General features: G+C 44.4%; 1 protein-coding gene across 8 annotated transcripts in view; it reads right to left on the bottom strand.

The window, feature by feature from the left end:
• The window catches only part of PRDM2 (PR/SET domain 2), a 404,374-nt gene that overhangs the window by 363,207 nt on the left and 18,549 nt on the right, over positions 1-22,618 (bottom strand). For 7 of the 8 annotated variants that reach the window (XM_078642772.1, XM_078642773.1, XM_078642775.1 and 4 more), the window contains exon 2: positions 16,977-17,054. The exons of the other annotated variant lie outside the window; for it this stretch is intronic. Coding sequence is in view for 2 of the 7 variants with exons in the window: in XM_078642771.1 (XP_078498897.1) it covers positions 16,977-17,054 (78 nt within the window). In the remaining 5 variants the exon portion in view is untranslated. The remainder of the gene's footprint in view (positions 1-16,976; positions 17,055-22,618) is intronic. 8 annotated transcript variants of the gene reach the window in all.

Here is a 22,618-nt window from a genome sequence, read left to right as displayed (position 1 = left end):
TAATAAGCAGAAGCCTTCTCTTTCCTGCTGCTAGTTGGGGGGGGGGGTTGTTCTCTCTTGCAAATCAAGTTGAGTGTTTCACAGCCCTTCAAGCTAACTAAACAGATCAAACATCTTGATCAGACCCACAAGGTGCCTATAGCCTCTATCGCTCACCAGGTCATGGCTGTGAGCAGTGATTGCATCTGCCCCGAAAGGCTTCTGAGGGTACAGAGCTGGGGCTTCTCATGCTTAGAGAGGAAGCGCCAGGCTGGCCCAGTTTCACTATTCAATTATTTCTCGGGCAGGCCTTGGCAGCATAAACAGTGCAGAGGCAGCAAGTGGGCGGCTCCGCTGAACTGCAGAGGGTCACGCATCTCCCAAATCAACGCCTGCGGCTCAGCGCCTATGTTTCAACTAAACCCCAGAGAGATCTGATGCCGGCCAGCCATAGGGAGCCTTGCACGAACCACTGTGGTCACCTCAACCACCAGCCCACCCGGTACCCAAGTTAGCAAAGAACTACCATAATTATCGGAACCTATACACAGCGGCCTTCAAGCTTCCGGACCTGTGTGGCTGTCAGAAGCAAATCAGAGCCCTGCACGCCTGCCCCATTGCGCCTGCCATACTCTCTGTGTGGTGGCCATCTTGGATTTAGGAGGTCTGCTTAGATACTAAAGACTTCGTCCTTTGATAGTGGGCATTTTTGATTGGGAGTGGTTTGCCTTAGGTCACGCCTTATTAATTGTTAGAGCCTTGCTTCTTTCCGCCAACTTGTCCTGCCTTGCACTTTGGCGGGGAAGAAACTACACCCCCCAGCAATCACTGAACGGCCCAGAGGCCGCACGTTCCTGGAGGGCGCCGAAGCACCATAAATCGTTGTGCAGAAAATTAAAGGCTATCTGCCCTGGAAGCAATCTCGCTCGGTCTAATACATCACTCAGGACAAGGCCAAGGTACTTTCGCTCTATGACCTACTTTCCTGTGACTGTCATGTCGGACTGTTTCGCCTGGATATCCACTGGGAATTTCTATATGACAACATTGTGTTGGTTTTTAGCTTGTTAAGCTGTTAAATGGTGCTTAAGGGGGCTGCGACCATGGAAAAAAAGAAAGATCCTTCCATTAAAACCCTGCCCGATTCCGCTGCCCCCATGTATCTATCATAAAAAGTTTTCTCCATCGGGCAGTAGGGCCTGTATCTAAAGAAATCGAGCTGGTTGAAAGGAGGCTCGCGCTGGACAAGGGTATGTCCCTTGCACCCCCTCATAGGTCACCCGTTTGCTCTAGTTTGGAGGGGCCACCTCATGACCGGGGTCAATTGGGTAGTCGCGAGGAAGCTCTGGTGGGGGGTTATTTCTGGTGTGGAAAGTTCGGTAATCCCCACCAAAACAGTTTGGCCTGAGGCTGAAACGGAAGTCTTGTGTATCTGCCCAGCCTCCCAGTGGCTCGGCCCATTTCTAACTAATCTGGAGAGTATGGGGTCCCTTTCCTCAGGAATGTCTCGAATAGGGACCTCAAGACTTTGCTAAACAACAAGCTGGATCCAATCCTGACGGGAATTTCCCACATTGAAGACAGAGTTTGAGTTATTTTCCTTAATGGTTAAGGGGAGGATGGGGTTTGGGGAAGGCCAGGAGCAGGGTTCATCAGCTGAGCATCAGGGGTCAATTGATTTCATCGGTCCTGTGAGGGAACCTGTGTCTACTCACAGGACCTCAGAGGCACAGGCCCAATCCAAGTTGTAACAAAGCCAGGGTTCGGGGGTGGGAGAACTCTTAGCATAGTTGTTCACCCCCACCCTTTGGGCAATAAAGGGGGGAGTCTGTGCCCAGCATTTCCTTTTAACCCCGGCGGAGTGTTAAACTTCCCCTGGATGCAACTCCTTATGCTCTTGTCCTGGGTAATGTCCCCTCCCGCTCTACCCCCATTGGGGAATAATTTGAGGAATTTAAGAACAAGGTGCCACACTGGCTTAGCTCACATCTCTCTCACAGGAGGGAGATTGCGGATTCTATCATCATGGAACGTAGAGTAAGCTGGATAGGCAAGGATAGGAAACCTTGGGCAGGAGACTGCGTGGTGTTTAACATCAATAACCCCTGGCTAGCTGGTGACCTACTTGCTGCTGCCCCTCGTTTGTCATCAGGCACACCAGGGATAGCTGCACGGCTTCTGGGTTTCTTTTACAGACTGGGAAGCTAAGCTCGCCCACTAGATGTTCATCACTTTGCTGGGGGTCTGGTCTAGATAATGACCATCTTGCATTTAGGCCGCCCCTCCCCCCCACACAATGTTTCTCTGGCAGTTTTGTATTTATTTGCAGAGTTTTATATAGCGCTGGCTAGACCCGGAGGTATCAGAGCGCTTTACATGAGTACAGTTATTGCATAGTTACATTAGTTACAAGAGAATAGCATAACACAGAAAAAAGAAACAAGTCCTAATAGAGCATAGAAGGTAGTGGGGATTTGGGGGTAGAGTCAAGGGGCTGGAAAAACAGATAGCATCTGACAGACCGGCAATAGTAGAAAGTACATCAGGGGGCCTGCAAAAGTCTGAGATAAAGAGAACAAAAGCCGGTAGGGGTCACGTAGTCCCATAAACCAGTGCCGGATTTACTCACTGCCTCAAATCGCCTTTGGCAAATGGAGCAGGACCAAAGGGGATGCCAAGCAACAAAGGACGAGCCCAGAAGGTAGGTGGCGGACGGTGGGGAGATCCACCAGCTCATCTTCTCTCGGCTGCAAAGGCAGCTCACCCGAGGCAACAGCTATATTGGAAGCGTTTTTTCGGCGAGTAGCACGCTACTTCGGAACCCATAAAGGATTAGTGGTGAATTATTATAGTGAAAATATGAAAGTAATTTGATGGTGATATATTAGTCAGTTATTTGGATTGAGAAGGATAGCGAAGGGGTAGAATAGGTAAAAAGGTTTGCATTTATATAGCGCTTGCTACCCCTGATGGGGTGTTAAAGTGCTTTTTCTGCGCGCAGCACACTACCCATAAAGGACCAGTGGTGAACTAGTATAGTGAAATTAATTTGAGTGGTGGACATGTTAGTCCACTATTTGGATTGAAAAGGAAAGTGGAGGGATAGACGCAAAGGATTTAGAATGTTCCCTTTTCCCGTTTTGGAACTCCTAGCAGTAGAAGGAGGCCTGGGATGAGCAAAAGGGAGGTGGAGGGGGAGGAGTAAAAGGGAGGTGGAAGGGGAAGAGTCAGAGGGATGGTCCTGAAAAGTTCGCTTTGGAGTACGGAATAGTAAAAAGAGGAATGAGAAGATGCAAGGAGTGGCAGAGTAGGGAAGAGTCCTGAAAGGGTCACCTTAGGGATCATAGGAGTGGTATAGGGTTTGGGATGAATTCGAGAGTGGAGGTAATGTACATACCGATAGAGGTATTGCGCAAGAAATTGGCCAGTGCATTGGAAAGAGCAGTAGAAAAAGGCCATGCCTTATGATGCCGTTATGGAACATTGCAAGTCTTTCCTCGTAGTTTAGTGATCCTTGGTGGGTGCAATTTGTTAAATCTTTTCACATAATTTGTCTCCAAGAAACTTAGGGAACTGATAACCGCTTCTTCCTTGAGGGTTCCATGACTTACTTTGACTTACTTTGAACTTGCTGTGCCCTCAATGGTAGGAAGGGCAGAGGGGGGCTTAACTATGTTTTTCAGAACTGAATTGAGTGGCGGCTCAAAACAATTTAACAATAAAAAAGATGAAACAGGTTTAAACCCCTTTTATTATCGTTTTGATACTCCTGTGCTGGGCTTGGGGCCTGGCCAGAGTTATGATAGGCTGGAGAGGATGTGGTGGACTCTACCTACACTGCCATGTGGTTTTAGGCCGGCGGTCTCAGGCCGGCCACAAACCACATGTGCAGTGACCCCGGTCCAACACCTGCTGCAATGCTGGGCCTGGAGAGAGCAGGCACAGACTCCCAGGCTGTCCTGGAGCGCACATCATCTGGGCTCAGGCAAATCCTGAAGCTGCTCTCAACGCAATGATGAAGGGCTTCGCTGTCCCCCGCTAACCGCCCCAATGCCTCTTTTGTCATTTTTATTTCCTGTTCCCCGTTCACACCCCCCCTCCGGGCCCCCTCCCCCACCCCACCTGTTTTCCCCAAAACGAGAAGCTCCTGTACATTTTGGACCTTAATGGCACATGCGCACAACGCAGGGAGTACAGCTTTCACGGACTGGCTGTTTTCCAATGGTTTTAATACATTTTTATTATAGTAAGAGGGGTACCTCAGAGCCCTTCGAAGTCTCATCTGGATGGTGTTTTAAGCTCCATTACAGCAAAGGGTGATGGCCAAGCTCAAATTGTCCTGGTCGGTCATTTTAATTGTCATTTACGCAACCCTCCTCTAGACAACGATGGCTTAATTTATAGTGGTCTGTTGAAAGATGCTACATTTTGTACACGCACACGAAGGTCGGGATCTCAATGAGCTCTTAAACTCCCATAATTAGGTTTCTAGTAGGGTGAAATTGGTGAACTCTTTAAACCCTGTAATTTGTCAGAGTTTTAAACGGAGAGGCTGTAGATCGATCATTGATTTAATTTTGTTTCAGCACCATTATTCTTGTTTGTTTCTCATTTTAACATTCTTTTTAGCCCTTTTAGTGATCACAACCGACTACCCTTAACCTTGGATATCACCATGGTCCTGAAATCACAGGCAAGGGGGGCTCTAATGAGGCTATCTACTATTGACCAGTGAAGAAGGTTGAAATGGTGTCAGGTGGATCCTCAGTGCCTCCAAGTCTCCCTCTTTGCAAACTTGTCTGCGTGAAATCAATATTTGTCTTCTTGATAGTGATTAAGGGGTGGAGGGGGGGTGGGGGGGTACTGGAAGCTTTCAAAGTCATAGCCCTGAGGGTTAGTAAACAAATGACTGCTACAGTCTCTAGTGCCTGGGTGTCACAAAACCCCAAATTGTTTGATGGGGACTGCTCGAGAACCCTGCGCCATTTAAAAGTGGCCTTGAAGCAGTCACCAAGGGACGTGCACTCGATTGACGATTGTAGGCAGGCTTACAAGCAGGCTCAAATGACGTGCAAACATAACCTACAGGAATCAGCCTGGGAGGAGCTCTGTCAAGCTTGTCAGACAGGGGACAGCTCTTTTTTTGGCAAGTAGTTAACCAAGCCTTGCTTTGCTGATGGCTCTGGCCCGCTCCTATGCCATCACATCTCAGAACAACAGTGGGTGGATCGTTTGGAGGGTATAAACAGGGGGTGGGAGGGGGTGTTAAAACACCAGATGCACCTGTCACAGTTGGTAACAGAGTGGTCTTCACCCTAGATGAAGTCGCATAAGTCATTCTTGCCTTGTCTAGCAATAAGGCCCTGGGCCCTGACAGTATACCGCCAGATCTTTTCAAAGCAAATACAGAAGTCTGGGCCCCAAAAAGGTCTTGAACGTGGCTGCACAGGTAGGTCGTTAACCTCATGGTCCACTGCCGAGATTGTTCCCATTTTAAAGAAGAGGGAGTAAGAGAACCCTCAATGTTATCGACCAATATCCTTATCGGATGCAACGCTTAAGGTCTTGGGGAGGGGGATTTTAAATAGGTTGTGCGACTGGGCAGAAAAAATATATATATTTTGTGCGATGTTCAATATGGCTTTAGGGCAGGGAGGCCGACTTCAGACCAGTGTTTGAATCTCCATCTAATTATTCAGAAATTTACGGTGGCCCCGGCTGAATCTTTACATGTAGCATTTATGAACTGACGTCTGCCTTTGGAAGGGTGAACAGAGTGAAAATCTGGGCTTTGCTCAGTAAGATGGGGGTTGATCCAAGTATTGTGGCCCTTTTAGCTGATCTCCATTAAAAGATTTCAGCCTTGGTGCGTTTTTCTCAGGGTGAAGTGTGTACTCGTTCATTCTTGACAAGATTTGGGGGTTCGTCAGGGGTGCATACTTGCCCCTTTTCTGTTTAAGCTGCATGTGAACGGGCTAGAGTCTGTGCTCTTAGCAGTTTCGGCCCACTGCCCTAAGGTTGGTAACAGGTTTCTCCCGGTTTTATTATATGTGGATGACACGGTCCTTATGGCTGCGACCGCACGCGGGTTGGATTCGCTGCTGCCTAGGCATGTGTCTTTTATGGGGCATCTTGACTTGTTGGTTAGCTTTTGGAAGTCATATGAAATGGTAGTGTGACAAATCGGCAAGTAGCAAGATTTTTAAGATATCAAATTTTAACCTGAGCAAAGTTAAGTTGTTCCCTTATCTGGGGGTTTGATTTGATGTTAATAATTGTTGGAAACCTTTGGTCGAGGCAAAAAGATCAGTCTCTGTAAAAACATTGGGGGCAGTTTTTAGTTTTGTACACAGGCTCAGCTCCAGGGCTCCAAGGGATCTCCTAGAAATGTATCAGGCCAAGTGCATTGTACAGCTTCGTTATGGCAGTGAGGTCTGGGGGTATGTCAAGTTGGATCAGATCCAAATATTGGAGAATATTTTTTTTATGCAAGTTGTTCCAGGTACCTCAGTATACCACAGTCTTGTCCATGCATGCAGAGCTTGGGCTTGAACAAGTCTCGGACTTGATATCTTTAAGTCCGCTCCTGTGCTGGATTAAGATCTTGAGCAGGGCAGAACTGAAGCTAAGCTGGTTGATCCTCGTGGACTGTTTGGCCATGGATCCGGTAAATACCAGACCAGAGTTAGCTTATACAGCCTTTTCTTCAATAGGTAGGGCTGACATTTTGTGGACCCTACCTCTCTCTCCATCTGCGAGCTGCGGAGTGTCAAAATGTTGTTTTTGGAACGCTCGCATTTTGGGAGAGAAGGCTTAGAACTTCAGAAGCCATGAGTTCGAGGTCACATGATCTTCAAAACTGTGAAGGGAATGGAGCCGTATCTGGTCGTGATTCACTCACAGCATGACAGGTTCTTATTGGCCAGGTTTAGGTTCAAACAACTGCATAATTTCTTGGCAGCTCCATGTGGGTGAGCACAGCCCGAGGAAAGGGCACCCTGCGGCTGCGATAATTTGTCTCTGAAGGATATGCTGCATTTTATAATGTTTTAATCTTATTTCAGCTGGCTGAGAAAGCGTTTAATTTCTTTGTTGAAATCTCTGGATTTGAAACAAGTTAGGCCTACCCTGATGTATCTCCAGATGCTCCCCACGGAGTAAGTGATTTTTACTGTTTTATCCTTTTCACATGCTGTTTGGGTGGCATGGGGAACGAGACCTGATTAATTGCATTAATGTTCAGTTTTATGAGCAATAATACTGTATGCTTTTATCAACTATGAATTTGATATTATCTTTTGATCTGTATTCTTTTAAGGTTATTTTATATACCGAATAAATATTAATATTAATTGAACCTTTGAAAGTGATTATGTGAGGAAGTGCATGAGTGTCTTGTAGTGAGGGCTGGGCCTTGTTACGCACATTGCTATGTTAGCATAGGACATCATCTTCAGCCACGCCACCGGACTCCACTGGACGGACCACAGCTGCATCCACTTCAGCTTCATAAGAACCACGATCCACCACCACCAGCAACAGGTTGCACGAAGAAGCTGGAACAAGATCACAGCCGACCAACTCACCGCATCCCTGAGCCAGCACCCTCCCGCCAGCTCAGCGAACCCCAGCCAGGCCGCCGACAACCTCACGAAGTGGATCAGCGACTGCGCAGACGACCTCGCCCCACTGAGGACCCCGCCCAGCAGACCCGGCAGCAAGAAGGCCCCATGGTTCACCGACTAACTCAAGAACTCCAAGAAGAACTGCCGAGCCCTCGAGAGAGCCTGGCGAAGAGACCCAACACCGGACAACATGACCACCCTCAAGCTCGCCACCCGAAAGCACCATCAACTGATCCACGCCACCAAGAAAACAGCATTCAAGGAACGGCTGGACAACAACGCACACAACAGCAAGGAACTCTTCAACATCGTGAAAGAGCTCTCCAACCCCAACGCCGGAAACAACGACATCACCCCATCGCAAGACCTCTGCAACTCCCTCGCCTCCTACTTCCACAACAAGATCGCGGACATACACAACAGCTTCAGCACACAACCAACGCTCCCCACGACCGCACCAACGCCCCCCACCACCACCCTCAGCGCCTGGACCCCGATCAGCACCGAAGACACCATCCGCACGATGAACTCCATCCACTCTGGATCTCCCACCGACCCCTGCCCTCACCACGTCTTCAACAAGGCCGACACTGTCATCGCACCCCATCTGCGGGACATCATCAACACCTCCTTCGACACCGCCACCTTCCCGGAGAGCTGGAAGCACGCCGAACTCAGCGCTCTACTAAAGAAACCATCAGCAGACCCCTCCGAACTCAAAAACTACCGACCCATCTCGCTCCTCCCGTTCCCAGTCAAAGTCATCGAGAAGACTGTCAACAAGCAACTGGCCGCCTTCCTCGAGATGAATGGATCCCTCGACCTCTCACAGTCGGGCTTCAGGGCCAACCACAGTACCGAGACCGCCCTCATCGCGGCCACCGATGACATCCGAGCCCTGCTCGACAACGGAGAAACAGCGGCCCTCATCCTCCTAGACCTCTCCGCAGCATTCGACACTGTCTGCCACCGCACCCTAGTACAGCGCCTCAGCAACATCGGAATCCAAGAGAAGGCACTGGAGTGGATCATCTCCTTCCTCACTGGAAGGACACAGAGAGTCCGCCTACCCCCGTTCAGGTCAGAGGCCACCGGACTCATCTGCGGCGTTCCTCAGGGCTCCTCGCTCAGCCCCACCCTCTTCAATGTCTACATGAGCCCCCTGGCGGCCATCGCACGCCAACACAACCTCAACATCATCTCCTACGCCGACGACACACAGCTGATCCTCTCCCTCACCAACGACCCCGCCACCGCCAGAACCAACCTTCACGAAGGGATGAAAGACGTAGCCGAGTGGATGATGACCAGCCGCCTGAAACTGAACTCAGACAAGACGGAAGTTCTCATCCTGGGCTCCTCGCCCTCCGCCTGGGACGACTCCTGGTGGCCCCCCGCCCTGGGCACCGCACCCAAACCGACAGACCACGCACGCAACCTGGGCTCCATCCTGGACTCCTCCCTCTCCATGACCAGACAAGTCAACGCCGTCTCCTCGTCCTGCTTCAATATCCTGCGCATGCTACGTAAGATCTTCCGGTGGATCCCCACCGAAACCAGGAAGACGGTCACCCAGGCCCTCGTCACCAGCCGACTGGACTACGGCAACGCCCTCTACGCCGGAACCACCGCCAAGCTCCAGAAGAGACCCCAGCGCATCCAGAACGCCTCAGCCAGACTCATCCTCGACATCCCCCGACACAGCCACATCTCCGGACACCTGAGAGATCTGCAATGGCTCCCGGTCAACAAGAGAATCACCTTCCGTCTCCTCACCCACGCACACAAAGCCCTACACGACCAAGGCCCGAGATACCTCAACAGCCGCATCAACTTCTACACTCCCACACGCCAGCTCCGATCAACCAGCCACGCCCTCGCCGACGTCCCCCGCATCCGGAGAGCCACAACAGGAGGAAGGTCCTTCTCCTACCAGGCCGCCAAGACCTGGAACTCCCTCCCGACCCACCTCCGCCTGACACGGGACCACCTCGCCTTCAGAAAAACAGCTCAAGACCTGGCTGTTCGAGCAGTAGCAGACCCCCCCTCCCCAAGCGCCTTGAGACCCTCCGGGTGAGTAGTGCGCTATATAAATGCCATGATTGATTGATTAGAAGTTTAAACACCATTTTACCTTTTTACTGCTTTTTGCACACGACACCACATATAGCTGTTGTTGTAAGTTAGGCTGCGTGAAATGCTTCACATGAGAATGGCTTGTTTTCGAGATCCCTAGTCTTATATCGCAACCTCGTCTGCACAGTGAGTGCTAAAGCCTCCGAGGTTATCATAACAAGGTAGCTGTTGTTCGGGCTGATCGGCTCACGTTTTAGACATAACATACATGCAGCTGCAGTCAACGCGATTCTAGCGCCTTTAATAATGCACTGTAAGCATGATTTCAGACACTTGGAAGAATCCCGTTTTTCCAGAGAGAAAGAGAGCTTTTGTAGATCCTGATGTGATCCATTCCTGCTGATCTTGGAGGTATGGGGTCTCCCACACAAGCCTAAGAGACCTTCTATATTTTATAAAACATAGTTCCTAGCTAGGGAGGGTGATTCACTGGGCACTATAAGACCTGTTTTCACCATCATTGTAATATGATTTCTCCTTTTGTGTTTTATGGAATTGTAACAATGCTGATCATATCATTTCTAATCATATGTTTGCTTATGTTAGCAAAGATACTGCATCTTAGAGCACTTCGTTAAAATAAATATTTTAACCTTTCTCGTGTCTCTTTTTACTCCTGTTGTGGACTGGTATGAGAGTATAACGAAAGAGTGTTCTTGCTGCCCACCATTCATGAATATAACCGAAGTTGCATGCTCTGGGTTGTCTAATCATTGGTTCCTTTGCTATAGGACGAAGAGCTAATGTGACACTGATGCTAGCTGGTTAGGGTTTCTAGGTACTGAGGTGAGTTTTTTGGTCCACCACAATTCACTGAGGTCCTGGGTCTCTGTGCACAGTTCTGTGTAGGAGCAGATTCCCTGCAACAGACTCAGTGGGTGTGTGAGTGAGTGTGTTCCCTTGGTAGCTGAGGGCCCTTGGGGGCCTAGAACTCCTATTGTTGCCACCAGTAAGTCCCCCACAGTGGAACTGCTAAGACCTCTAAGGGGATGGAGTCCCCATGGCTGCTGAGGGTCACTGGGGGCCAAGAACCCCTATTGTTGTCACAAGCAAGTCCCCCACAGCAGGATTGCTTAACCACGTCGGAGGCCGCGTCCCCTTTCTCAACCACTCTGCATTGGGGCATCCTGGCGAACTACCCGTTGGGGGAGGAAGTCCCCTTGGCTGCTGAGGGTCGTTGGGGGCCAAGAACCCCTATTGTTGCAACAAGTGATTCGCCCACAGCGGAATTGCTGAGACCGCGTCAGAGGCCCCGCCCCTTTTCTCAACCACTCCGCAAACATGTATATAATATACACATATAATATAGTGGCGTTTCCTTCTATATCAATGTCTGGACAGTTGATTTGAATTTAAAGCCCGTATTTTGAGATACCAACATTCCAATTAAGGATAGATTACTATTTTTATAGCTATAAGGGAGGGAAACCGGACATACACGCTTCTTTCTAGGCATAAAATGATTTAAGCACCTTCATTCCTAAATTTGTACATGAAAATACAAAATGATATTGTTTCATTAAATGGGGTGTGAGGTACAGAGACATGGCACGTTCAAAGGTATGAATATATTTCCCTGCCTTTTTCTACCTGTGCATTGTTCTGTTTCTTAATGACAAAACACAACAACTATTTTATTCATTGGTCTGCACTTAGGGATACCACAACACCCTCAGCTGCATGCTCTCAGGAAGCATGCCTGGAGATCTGGCTTAATGCTTAATACTCGCCAAGGGTAGGTGGAAAGATATTCCAATCAGTTCATGCAGAGTACATCTCAGGGAAGGAAAAGTGGTGATCCTTGGACAGTCTTGGCAATGTCTGGAGACAGGCTGCAAGTGTGAGGAGAATGCATTATTCCCAGCATGTCATGAACTCCCATTAAGTACTGAAATGCATCAGTCATCTTAGATTTCAGGTTATAACTTCCCTTGTGACCCAGTGTCTTTGCGGGGCTATCATGATATTATGTTGCTGCACCTTATTACATGGATTTAGAATGTCCTTCACAAAAAACTTTGCTTCTCTTTGAAGTGGGGGGGGCAAAGAATTCCACTCTGCCGGCAGAGTTTTGCCCACTCCGTGTTACGCTGAACTTTGGCAAATCGCCGACAACAGCAGAGTGGCGGAGATTTTCTCGCACACTGTTTGCCAACATTGGGGGCTAGGACAACACCTGGTGAGATTTTCTCAACACGTTCGGTGATGGGCAGTCGTGACCATTTACAGTGAGAAAGCTGCCGCTCTCAGTAAGAAAGCAGCAGCTAGAGTAAAAAAATCTAAACAACCGGCAGCAAAGAAGCAGCGCTCTCTGGTGTGCCGCATAGTGCCGTTTGCGCTTATTTTGCAGCACAGAACAGGCTCTTGTTGCTTAAAAATCAGCGCAACGTACCGATTCTGCCTGCTGCCAGAGCTGCCGTGGAATTTCACAGAGTTTTTATGTAACTACACAGAATTCTGAAGAGAGAAACTCAACAACTTTGAAGTTGTTGTAGGGCACCGGGAATACAAACAAGGATTCTGAAAATCAAGTTGTGTTGTGACACTGAACTTTAGAAATGTTGAAGTCAAATGTTTGAAATAGTTTAAAGACTGCAGGATTGAAGCTTTAGATTTAAGATTATACTGTGACAGAATAGAAAGGATGAAGTCAGAATTATGTTGCACATGCTATGTACTAAAGATTACATGCAAGATATTGAGAGTTCCAATAATGCTTTTATGAGTTACCAAATTAAGAATCACAGACTATTAATGTTTGCTAATCACTTTGTAGTGGCATGAGTCATGTAGAAACTAGAACTCATTTTCAACAGAGAGAATAGTGATAAACCTTGAGGTAGTTATCATACTCATAGGGAGAAGTGTGAATGAACATATAGATTTAAGAGTCTCATTTCTTGTATGTCTAGTTTCAGGATTGACAAGCTCTATAGCAAAGTACAAAGAGTTTGTTACACAGCTATATCACTAAGGTATATCCATTCACTGCTACTATTCAGTGCTGGATTGTTGTAGCCAGTTACTAAAGATATCTCTCATTGCCTTGAGACAGCCTAGTACAACTTGCAGAACCCAGCACACATGAGGAGTCAGAGTGGTAGAGTCCAGTGTCTTCTTTTTATTCTCCTAGTCCAATTCCCATTCCCTTGACTTCTACCACTGGTTGTCATGTACAAGGTTAGTGTAATTTTCATTTGAGGCTGGAAGTAGGAAAAACATTTGAAAGTGTCTGTGATTGATGCACAGCTTGTTAATGTTACATTCCACTGTTTCTGATGCTTCGAAGGAAACACATTATAAGAAACTTGCATAGACATTATAATGCCAACAATTTGCCAATGGGATTTCATGTCCACTTGCAAGTACGATGGATACAGAGTATGGTAACTTTCAGTTTGACACAGTGTTGTCTGCAGAGATCTTAGTAGGACGTGATTACACTTGCATCTATAACGTTCATAAAACAAATGATCAATGGCACCTAATCCCCACCCAGCTTCAGAGCTTAAATTCCACACCCCTTGACACTTACTGGAGGGGATGTGATGAGGTGGGACGCAACTTGCAGTCTTGTCCCAGACTAGGAGCTTTTTGGGATAGGATCTTTTTCGCAATCTCACAAATCCAAAGCCAGATTAACTACTAGAGTTTGCCCTACTTGGCAGACCTGCAGAGGGTTTGTACCCACTTCACTGTACAGCAGGCAAAAGATTTTCCAACGTCTTTTAGCTGTCACACACCATATTATCTCTCCAGGGGAAAGCCACTGTACCAGGATATGAACTCTGGCTACATAAACTCTGAAGCCTGTGAAGCCTGTATTAGTAAAACAAGACCGACCCATTAAATAGGAGGGATAGTAATAATCCATAAACTATCCATGAAATGTGCCGCTAAGGCTACAAGTATTGAGAACTGTGAAGTAATTTTTTATCTCATTTTTTTTTAGCAGAACACAACCCCCTAAAGGGCTTTCTGATTTATCGCCCGCCTGGACCTGCAACTCAGTTGATCTCTAGTCTGGCAGAGAATATAGTCCAGCCTGCACTGCGCCATAATAATTTGATAATTGTAGGCGATCTTTAATTTACTTTTTGATAATAACTCTAATCCTAAAGCACAATCTTTATGTAGTGAACGTGAAACCATGAATTTAACTCAAAAAGTATACGCCCAACTCATCAACTGGGCCATATTTTACATTCAATATTTGTCAATTTCCAAACAATTATGGCTGATGCACCGTAACTAGTGCCTTGGTCCGATCATCATTTGGTGCCCTTCTCTGTGCCTTTTTTCAGGTTCTCTCCCACTAATAAGCCTTATCATACAATTAGGGGAAGAAAGTGGGCTAAGTTTCACCCAGAAAGGTTTGCCAAGTCCCTCTCGTGTACTGTTCTTCAGCTGGGGGAGGATGTTAATCTAGCTAACATGCAAATTGGAAAATGGATATCTTGAGCTTTAGATGAAATAGTACTTTGGACTATGAAAAACACTCTAGGTTGCGAAATTCCGCTCCTTGGTTCAATGAAGATCTTAACATAGACAAAAAAAAGTACAAACGCCTGAAGCAAATTTGGAGGAAAGAGTACTGCCCTATCAGGAGAGTCAATTACAAAACAAGCTTAAAAATTATCAGACGCTCATCAGGAAAACAAGGTGCCTTTGCTACACCGAAAAAATAGAGAAAGTTAATGTTTTATCTAAAGAACTCTTCTCTATTTTGAAATCACTGTCTTCACTGGAATGAACAACAGCTCCTGCAACGTCATTAATGGAGAACTGCAAGAAGATTGTCAATTACTTTGCATCTAAAGTACTAAAGATCTATGATACTTTTCCCTTAGATGTGCGTAGTACCATCAACCTAGATATCCTTTCTGGAGAATCTTTCAGGGAGAATGGTCTTAATTTGAGACCGATGACTTGGATGATCTGAAGGACCTGGCTTTAGGCATCAAATCATCAGGTTCTCCTACAGATCCAGCCCTGCCTAAAATTTCCTTCCCTGCAAGGGAAGGAAATTATCCTCCCATATGTTCAACAGCTCATAACACTATCGTTTTGCCTAGGCGAGGTCCCCTTGAAATGGAAGCAGACGACCGTTCTCCCCCAACAAAAAATATCCTTCTGCTGATCCTATGATACCAGAAAACGTACGTCCTATTTCTCTGCTACTACTATTTGCTAAAATCATGGCGAAAGTGGTGAATAAGCAACTCATAAATCATATTAATGTGAATGATTTATTTCATCCTACACAATCAGGATTTAGAGCTTCATACTCGGAGTCCGCCCTTCTTCTTATCACTGATACTTTGAGGTGTGCTGATGCTGGACAAACAGCCGCACTGATATTATTGGACCTAAGCGTGGTCTTTGTCACCCACCATATCACACAATATACTTCTTGGAAGGTTAAGCCAATGCAGTGTTAGGGGTACAGCTCTGTGTTGGATGCGCTCCCTTCTTGCGCGTAGTTTTCAGGTTGCCCAGCATACTTTTATGTCAGAGAGTATCCCCCTTAGGCAAGGGGTCCCACAGGGCTCTATATTGAGCCCCACTTTATTTAATCTTTAGATTGCCCCCCTTACAGAAATTGTGGAAAATCACAATGTAACAATTGTGTCCTATGCTGATGATCTGCAGCTTATTGTAACTCTCTCAGGACACAGAGGCAGCTACTTCCTTTTTTTCACTATGTCAAGAGGAGCTAGTCTCCTTGATGTCCAAAAATTGCCTAAAACGTTATGGCAACAAAACTGAGGTACTGATAGTTGGGAAAGCACCTTCTATTTAGTCATGGGCGTGGTGGCCCGAGACTCTGGGGCAAACCCCTACCTCTAAAGCAGAAACTAAAAATCTTGGGGTGTGGTTTTATCCGAAACTTTAGTTCGAAAATCAAATCAGGAAAGTAGTTGGTAAGTGCTTTAGGACTCTCAAAGTTCTAGGAAAACTCCTTGACCTTTTACCTATAGTGGCCCGGAAAACAATTGTCCATGCCCTGATCACATCTCAAATAGATTATGGCAATATTTTATATTTAGGAGCACCTAAAGAAAGTCTAATTAAACTCCAACACATTCAAAATGCAGCCCCGTGTCTGGTTCTCAATCTTCAGAGAAGAACTTCTGCCTCTAAGGCCCTGTCTATTCTTCACTGGCTGCCCATGGAGAAGAGGATCATTTATAAGGCCATGTGCTACTGCCACAGAATTTTGTGTAATAAGAGTTCTAGTTACCTTCGATCTATGATTACTCCCTAAACGGAATCAGACATCTAGAGGGACTCAACTGGCAAAGGTACCTAGAGTTCAAAGAGCCAGGATGGGAGCTCGATCATTTAGTTACCTTGCAGCTAAAAAGTAAAACATTCTGCCTCTGAATCTGAGATCTGAGCCAGTGGAACAGACCTTTTGTAAGGAACTAAAAACCTGTCTGTTTGCACTTTAACTCCGGTTTTAGTTGTCTGCTATTAGTCCTTTACCCTTTAGTCTAGGTTTCGGTCGTATCCTCTGTCTTATTACCCTTGACAGATGTACTGATTTTTGCACGGAGACACACTGTTGGTTGTAACCAGGTGCTTAACAAATGGTAAAATAAAAATACATTGATAGAACAAAAACTATTGAAACTAAAAAATCTTTCAACTCACTGAGAGAAGCAACCAAGGTGATATGAGAAATTGATAGAGAAAATGTGAAATGGTCTCTTAGAATTTTAGACCATTATCTTCATTTGATATCTGAAAGAGTGTAATCTATATCTGACCTAGCAACATCATTTAAAATCGAAAATAAATACTTCAAGATCCTACAAAAGGCAACAGGAACATTAGTGTCATTTTTGTTTTGCAATCTGCTTACAGGCACTGAAGACAATTCGTAAGAGAGCTATAAATGTATAGTAAAGAAGAGATTGTCAAGCAGTGGAAACTGTAACTAAGTGCTAATTATATTGAGTTATGCTGGTGGGTTAGGCTGGGCAAAAAGATCAGAATTTACATCAAGGACAAAGACACTATATTGATTAAACAGAAGGTAAAGCTGAGATTTATACGCATTTATTTACAGGTAGTCTCATGAAGATATGAAAATTGTGCGATACTCGCAGAAATTCTCTAGAAAAGTAACTTAACATTCCTTTTTTGGATGTTTTGTGTGCAACAGATATAGTGCTGAAAATTATCTATAGCAGTTTATAGGAAAATGTTGCAAAGGAGTTGATTGCTTACCTTCAACGCTTGGAATCCCTAATATTTCAGTCTTCACATGTTTGCAACTCTTAAGGCTACTTCTGCATTTACAAGGACCTGATTCAACAGAAACAAACACAATAATAAGATTTGGAGCACCCAAAACTAGACAAGGTAAAAAGCACCATTTAGTGGGGCTAATCTATGCCAGAAAGTGAATGTTCCTGAAAGTTAGAAATGGTGAGGGCAAACTGATGGTTATCTGAGGAGAAACTGAAACAGTACACGGAACAAGTATGACATCAAAGCAACTTGTCTTGGTGTACTAATCTCTCCACAGAGAGACAACTGTTTACTACATTTAATGAAGTCCAACTCCAGATTTCAGAAACAGAGAGGGCTAGTGGTTTCAGGACAAAACAAAACATATGTTTTAAGTGGTGCTCAGTGTCTGTATCCAAATACTTGTGTTTCAAAATTGAGAGAGACCCGTTTACAACCAGGGGAATAGGGTACTGTAACAGTAAAGAAAATGTCTTCCCTTGGTAAGCCGTTCTCTAATAGGACCACCCAGAATTAGTATCCTGGCCAATCTAGTATTGGGCCCACTATATTTCTTCGCTCACTAATACACTTAAACAATAGTAATGAGGTTCATTCTTTATTATTATAAAATTATATTTGTAGAGATACAATTAAATATTTAAAAACAACTCATAAAGAGCCACGTGTTAAAATTTCACAAAACAAATTCATAAAGTACAATTTATAATACACATAAATTCAAAAAACAATATAATCAATTGGCATTTAACATTTGTAAAACTAGAAGATAAGAAAAAAAAAGAGAGGAGAGACATACAAGAGACTTCGACTTGTCAATAATTATTGCACGTGTCTGGGATTTCACATAAACACAATCCTGAGAATATGTAATTATTCATCTACAGGCTAGGTTTTTACTCCCTTGATCGTGCGGTAGGGCGTCGACGCGTTTCGATGGTTTTATTGATATGTTTTCATCTTTATCAAGACTATAGTGATAAGTCTCTCCTACTTATTTGGCACTGGTTATTTGGCACTGGTTGGTTGCCCGTGATATAGGTTTCCTTTCTGGACGCAAGGCGATCGGCTCCGGCTCTGCTGATAACCTAAGGAATACGAGGGGCGTGGGAAACCAGGGTCCGACCTCTTATCGGAACGTGCAGATAAAGGAAAAAAAACAGGTACCCGCCCCTGAGGAGAGCAGAGGCAAGAATATCCCTACAATAGGGACACTGTATATAATACTTCAGCAATTTGAGAATTTGCCAGCAAACTCCGAACAGAAGACAGAGTAATGGATTAATTACTGCCTAGAATTATAAACTGAAGGGAACACGGGTCCGTTTTTTATAAAGAGAGTGCGAGAGGAACAACTTCCTGACACTAACAAAACAGGATTAAGAATGAAGATATAATGCATATATAGACCAGGACGAAAACACGATCACCCAAGCAGAAAAATTATGAAACCCTGTAATATGTAAAAGGAAACCTATATCACGGGCAACCAACCAGTGCCAAATAACCAGTGCCAAATAAGTAGGAGAGACTTATCACTATAGTCTTGATAAAGATGGTAACATATCAATAAAACCATCGAAACGCGTTGACGCCCTACCGCACGATCAAGGCAGTAAAAACCTAGCCTGTAGATGAATAATTACATATTCTCAGGATTGTGTTTATGTGAAATCCCAGACACGTGCAATAATTGACAAGTCTAATGTCTCTTGTATGTCTCTCCTCTCTTTTTCTTATCTTCTAGTTTTACAACTGTTAAATGCCAATTGATTATATTGTTTTTTGAATTTATGTGTATTATAAATTGTACTTTATGAATTTGTTTTGTGAAATTTTAACACGTGGCTCTTTATGAGTTGTTTTTAAATATTTAATTGTATCTGTACAAATATAATTTTATAATGATAAAGAATGAACCTCACTACTATTGTTTAAGTGTATTAGTGAGCGAAGAAATATAGTGGGCCCAATACTAGATTGGCCAGGATACTAATTTTGGGTGGTCCTATTAGAGAACGGCTTACCAAGGGAAGACATTTTCTTTACTGTATCCAAATACAACAGAAATGCTCATGTAAAGATGAAAACAAAATTGTGTTTATCTGCATAAAGGTTAACACAGATTCTATAAGTCTCAACAACAGTGTCTAACCAGGAGTGTATAGTGATAAAATATTAAGGAATGAGTCAAAGATAAACTGGCTACCCATGAATGTACTAAAAAGCTGCCAAGAAGTTGGGATACCATCTATACATTACTTGAAAATTTGGTAAGAGAAGTAACTCAAATCCTTAAAATTCCCATAATCCGGGTCATTCTTGCCACAGATTAACTGACTTTGTTAGTTTTCCCCTTGGAAGAATAAAACCACACACCAATTTATACAATCTTAAACTCGGACATATATCGCAATGGCTTCACTAATCACAAGGGCATGCTGCAATACTTGACATGCTTTCAAAGGGGATCTCACTTTACTTGCATGTTGGGCACGAAGACACATAACTATCTTTTATTAAAGCAGTAACTGAAGTTACTGCTGGGAGTTCTCCATGCCCACGCAAAAGTAGACATCATAAGAATGATTCAGAAAGTGGACTTTGGCTACAAAGGGTTTATGCAAACTAGTAAATGACCTGCACAGTTGTACAGAACCTTTGTTAGCTGGTATTTGCAAATGCACCACTCACAGAACTAGTTTGAAAGCAAGCAATTTAACAGAGCTGTACAATGCACAGGTGAGCCTTCTCTAGAACACAATGGTTTGAAACCATAATATTGATAAATGTATCCTTTTACCACTGTTGCATTTTTTAAGATGGCGAACCTAACAAATATGATCATCTACCTGAACGTAAAGCCAACATAAAAATGGACTGCATATGGTGATGCAAATTGCAGCAATGACCTTTCCCACCTGGAAACATTGACATTTAAGAAAACAATACAGCAAATCCTTCTGCAGCAAAAGCCCATTAGGTTGGTACTTTTCTGATCAAGCACTGTATTGCTGCTTTCAGAAAGTGTGCAGCCCCTTGGCACTTTCCTTATCTTCTTGACTTAAACCAAACAAAAACAATTTCAAACCTCACCAGTTCTGGGTATGTAATATAGAGAAAAGGCACTTCCCTGACTGTTCTGGCAAATGCACCTTCATACAAATGCCTATAACAACGGGTGGTAAAAGTTTAGACCTCACTGCACTCCCATATCTCCCTCCTGCTAACAGGGTTCCAAGAGGAAGGACCTTCACATTTATTGTGTCTTATAAATTAATTTTACTGTACTTTGAAACCTCTGTCCAGATAGTATTTCGCCTGGAAAATTTGCCAAATCAACTTGCGCAACACTCCGACTACTAGTGTGTCAATAGTTAGTCAATAATAAATTTTTAATGTGAAAAGGTACCTACCCCAATAATCCAAGTGATTAGCCAAAATAACAAGAATTCCGTCACTTGGACAACATGGTGCAGCACTTAGTTCACTCAATATCCTGTGATTCAAAACTACAAATAACATACCCAACACAACACAGCTTGTGTGTCTAACTTATTTATAATTTTAAGGAGTAGGTAAATACAGGTTATTTTTATTTCAAGTTTACTACAGGCAGATGATGTAACAGTCCTGGAAATTACAATTATATTGTCTGTTCTTCGACTCCGGGATGGATGATGAGGATGATGAATGATATCCTAAGAATTTCAGCGGCTTCAATATAAGCCGGCTATCATTTCAGGAATTTATTTGACCTTTTTTTCCACTCTTTATTGATTAACTCAGCACTGAAGACAAATAACCATGTAAAGCACTGAAGTATCATGCATCCTGTGGATGAGTTACAATAGCCAGAAGGTATGTGTGGATTGTAAGGTTCTCCATTATCATACTATAATTTAACAACAACACAGGATTCACATTGTTGTCAGGGAGGTGTGTGTGAATCAAATTCAGAATATCAGGTGGATGTATTAAATGAAGCATTGGTATTCACTATGTAACTAAGCCCTGATCCAGTTCAGCATTGCTTCTAGCTGTGAATGTATGGTACTCTTTTGCCTCAGCCCACTCCAGCACATGTGGAGGCCACTTAGTCAGTGGGGGAATAGACACCTACTTTCAATGTATGTTAATTATGCGAAGGACAACAAACTTATGCTGCAGCAATACCTTGCATACTCTTGAGAGAAGTACCAGTGTACAATGTTTGACAGTACTTCTATTCAACCTTCGAGTCACATCATTCAGCTGGATAAACACTTACAATATTCACTGACTATCATTTATGACCACATCATATGTATAATTCAGGCCATTATGTCCATCATCCGGAGCAGGAAGACCTGTTGTGGACAATCTTCTGAGTATGATATGTTCTAGGGAGAAAACTACTGGGCAAGCTTAAATTGGGCATTTCCCAATACCTCCTCTAAGAGCTGACAGGTCCAAGTCCACACCATGTCAGAAAGTGGCATCTCACAGTCGAAGTCCCATTTACATTTTAAGGCCAACGGCAATCTGGATCCATCATCCCTCAATATCCAGAAGTGATATCACATGGCCATCCTGCGACAGCTTCAACAACTCCCCAAGCATCTTTGATTCTGGAGCCCGCACTGGGAAATCATCCTTCAATTATTAGAATTCACCCCAGTGTCTATCAAAATGCATCTGTGCTGTCTCAAATTCAACTAACACTGGATTCTCAAACAAATGCCCCATCTCACACTCATCATGTAACTGCGGGCTACATTTTTAGGTTATAAAAATAAAGGAGTCCCACGACGTGGCAGGGGAAGAGTATCTCACATTCGCTCTTCATACTCATCTTTTCTACACTTGCATCATCAAATCTACCAAAAACGGTGCTCTCCTACGTGTTCCCATGGGATTTGAAAAGCAGATTTAGTTTTAAATGACCATATGTGCCTACTGATATGGGGCAAGCTGACTTGCCATATTTTGGTGGGAAGCCAGCTTGCCTCCATATTAGTACCAGAGTGACCACATAATATAGGGCGGGCTAGCCCACTAATTTTCCTGGCTTATTTATGGGCTACTTTTCACAAATTGCAAAAAGAAAAATATCGACCTAAGCCAAAAAAAATAGACTAAATAAACGTATTGTTGAAAATACAACAAGAATTAGTGGACTCCCAGCCATCATTTTAACTCCCCTTCAGGCAGAGCCCCGATAGAAGTTCCTGATCATTAAACAATGTTTCTGCATTAAGAAACAAAACACTAAACGTGTGCCTGCTTAGCGTTTAAGATTGTTGCTGAACACTGCGTAAAATAAAACACTAGGGACAGCACATAACCATCAGGCACCATCTGTGTAATACTTGGTTTTCACTGAAAATTCGAACGTGTGGCCTACACGCTACACCCGATGTTGGAATTGAGTGTTTAACAAATGGAGTCATCTTACAGTATTTAATTACCAAATCCCCTCTAGAGACTGTTGCATAAAAATTGTTCTCCTGATTTGTACCCCCCCCTCCGTAGATCCCGTTGCTACCCCTCTGTCTCCGTGACCTCGCTTTCCATGCATCCTTCTCCTATACCACACTGTCTGCTTGTCCACTCTTGGCCCTTCTTTCCGCCCCCTT

Source organism: Lissotriton helveticus, chromosome 5_1, assembly GCF_964261635.1.
Source record: "Lissotriton helveticus chromosome 5_1, aLisHel1.1, whole genome shotgun sequence".
Classification (NCBI taxonomy): domain Eukaryota; kingdom Metazoa; phylum Chordata; class Amphibia; order Caudata; family Salamandridae; genus Lissotriton; species Lissotriton helveticus.
The sequence above is the reverse complement of the archived record's forward strand: the minus strand, read 5'-3'. Positions and strand labels throughout refer to the sequence as shown.